General features: G+C 41.9%; 1 protein-coding gene across 1 annotated transcript; it reads left to right on the top strand.

Annotated features, from left to right (window-relative positions):
• The first annotated feature begins 1,469 nt into the window (after positions 1–1,469).
• LOC115968826 lies at positions 1,470–1,961 on the top strand. Its single transcript, XM_031088342.1, has one exon. The coding sequence runs from the start codon at positions 1,470–1,472 to the stop codon at positions 1,959–1,961; it is 492 nt and encodes a 163-aa protein (XP_030944202.1).
• The last annotated feature ends 970 nt before the right edge of the window (positions 1,962–2,931 follow it).

Genomic DNA, 2,931 nt, shown 5'->3' with positions numbered 1-2,931 from the left:
GCTCCTCCTCGGACGCAGTAAACGCAGACCAGGTATGTACTTTAGCAATTGAGATGTGCCCCATGAACACGTGAGAGAAAAGAAAACTCAAAATATCTAAGGAAAAGCTGCCACTACCACATTAAATACACTGCAGCTACTTTTTTGGTAGTATTAATGTGGAGAAGACCCTTGAACAGTGTTGCCTTAACTGTCACAACTCACAGAGGGTTGAAAGGGGTATCTGATAGGATGGTTACTCAAATAGAAATCCAGATGATCAACAAGTGTAAAGTCCAGATGATCAGAAAAGAGCTATATAATATGAAAGAACTCCCATAAAGGAGGGCAGCAGAAAAGAGAGTGAGAGAGAATATTGTAGCATGCTAAACAATCTTAATATTGTGATCTATATTTACATCAAATTATGGTCTCCTCGGACCGAATGTCCTTTGGCAATAATAGCATTTATTTGTGTTTGATTGATTTTTAACTCCACGCTAGCCGTCGCCTAACTCATCAAGACCTAGTTCTTTGACCCATACTCCACAAAATTCATTGTGTTGGGCTTATTTGACCAGGATTTCATACATTTGGGCCTGAGCTCCAAATCTTGTCCTTATAATTGGCGCCGTCTGTGGGGAGAACCTGTGTGTTAGTGAGTATGACGGTTAAACATGGCAGGATCAGGTCCACACCAAACAAACCCCCAACGGATAGAACCTGTAGGGCCTCAGCGGTACAGTAATCTTCTTGACCCTGAGCAAAATTGAGGCAATGAAAGGAATCGAGAGGGGAGTGTGCATACCACCCAGACGAGCCAAAGCCATTCCCAAGTGGGCAGTCGCGTATCCCAAAGACAAAATAACCGTCAAGCCATGTAGCAAGAGATAGATGACTTGAAAAGGAAACTACGCCATGCACAACGAAGGCACTCCCCTGCCAGCTCCAACATATCCTCTAACGATGACGAGGACGTCAATTATAGGTGAAGATTAAGAACTCCTTCAAGTGAAACCTTTTCTTATGAAGACGAGCAACGTTGTGGACAGAGACATAAGAGCCCATTTGGTAATGGCTTGGGTAATGATGTTATGAATAAAGCTCTGAATCAGATCTCTAAGTCACCCTTCATGTACAAGATAGAAGGGGCTAGACTACCTCGACGTTTCAATCAACCTACGTTCACCATTTATAATGGCCGAACGGACCTTATGGAGCATGTGAGCCAGTTTAATCAAAGAATGACCATCCATTCTCAAAACGAGGCTTTAATGTGCAAAGTTTTCCCGTCCAGCCTAGGACCCATGTCAATGAGGTGGTTAAATAGCTTGGAAACAGACTCCATAGATTCCTACAAGCAGCTCACCCAAGCCTTTGGCTTTCGTTTCATTACGAATAGCAGGGCTTCTCTACCTCTAAGTTCATTATTGTCATTATCCATATGCGAAGGAGAAACTTTAAAAGTATACTCAGACAAATATTAGGAAATGTACAATGAGATGGACAGCAACTATGACGACGTCGCCATCAGCACGTTTAAAAGTGGTCTCCCCACTGAGCATGGTTTGAGGAAATCCTTGACTGGTAAGCCTGTTACTAGCGTTCATCAACTTATGGACCAAATTGACAAATACAAAAGAGTGGAAAAGGACCAACTACAAAGGAAAGGAAAGGAGAAGATCATCCCTCAAAAGAGGAATGATTTTAAGTCAGAACGATACAACAATAACCATCCGAGGATAGATTTCGCAGGGCAATCAGGATCAACCAACACGCAGACGGTTAACGTCATATTCAGAGAATTGGTGCACCAAGTTTTAGAGAAAGTCAAGAATGAGTCATTCTTCAAGTGGCTGATTAAGATGGCTGGAGACTCCACAAAGCGCAATCAGAGTTTGTATTGTCAGTTCCACCAAGATCACGGACATACTACCGAAGACTGCAGGAACCTATGGAACCACTTGGATCAATTGGTCTGAGAGGGAAATTGAAGCACCTTCTACATCATTCTAGTGGTCATCCAGGTCAAACAAACCAAGAACCCTGAAGAGACATGTCTTTAAGACCTCCCATGGGCACGATAAATGTCATCCTTGCCGCTCCGGGAAGAACCGGCTCATTTCCTTCCAGAGATATGTTTGTGGTTTGGCTATCTGCCTCGGACAACGGTTGGGAGTCCAAAATGTCCAAGAAGGGAGCCTCACTTGTGCTGGGATTCTCGGATGAGGATAAGATCAAAACTATCCAACTCCACGACAATGTTCTAGTAGTTACACTCAGGATCGAGGGGTTTGATGTGAATAGAGTATTGGTAGACCAAGGCAGTGCCGTGGAAATAATGTACCCTGACCTATACAGGGGGCTAAACCTAAGTCCTGCATGGCTCTTCGGACCACAGGCTTAGTGGAAATTAATAACTTATGACATCTATCCAAGTGTTAAACAGAACCTAAGTCCTGCATGGCTCCTCGGACCACAGGTTTAGAGGAAATTAATAACTTATGGCATCTATCCAAGTGTTAAATAGAATCTAAGTCCTACATGGCTCCTCGGACCCCAAGCTTAGGGAAAATTAATAACTTATCACATCTATTCAGGCATTAAACAAATCAAACGGGTTTTGAAGTGGGTGTGTTTCATAATCTTAAATTGCATATATGTTGATTTTTAAACAGGATTTGAAGCCTGAACAGGCCCAAAGGAAATTTAAACCTATACTTACGTGTAGTATACGGACTGTTTACATGAGAACCTTCACTACCTAAGATTCATTGCATAGTTTTACTCATAACACTTAGTCATATTGGCAAAATATTATTGTAAACTCTAAACTGAAGACATAGTTACATTTACTCAGAACAATGCAATAAAATCCAAACAACATCAGGCAAAAGAACCAAGGATGAAAGAAATAGCATTCACAATAGGAGATAAAGACAATACAATTGG

This window comes from Quercus lobata, chromosome 2 (genome assembly GCF_001633185.2).
Source record: "Quercus lobata isolate SW786 chromosome 2, ValleyOak3.0 Primary Assembly, whole genome shotgun sequence".
In the NCBI taxonomy this organism is placed as follows: Eukaryota; Viridiplantae; Streptophyta; class Magnoliopsida; order Fagales; family Fagaceae; genus Quercus; species Quercus lobata.
Note: the sequence above shows the minus strand (reverse complement) of the source record. Positions and strands in the feature narration are given on the sequence as shown.

Excerpts from the sequence above, each read along its gene's own strand:
- LOC115968826 (XM_031088342.1), top strand. The coding sequence starts at position 1,470 with ATGTACAATGAGATGGACAGCAACTATGACGACGTCGCCATCAGCACG.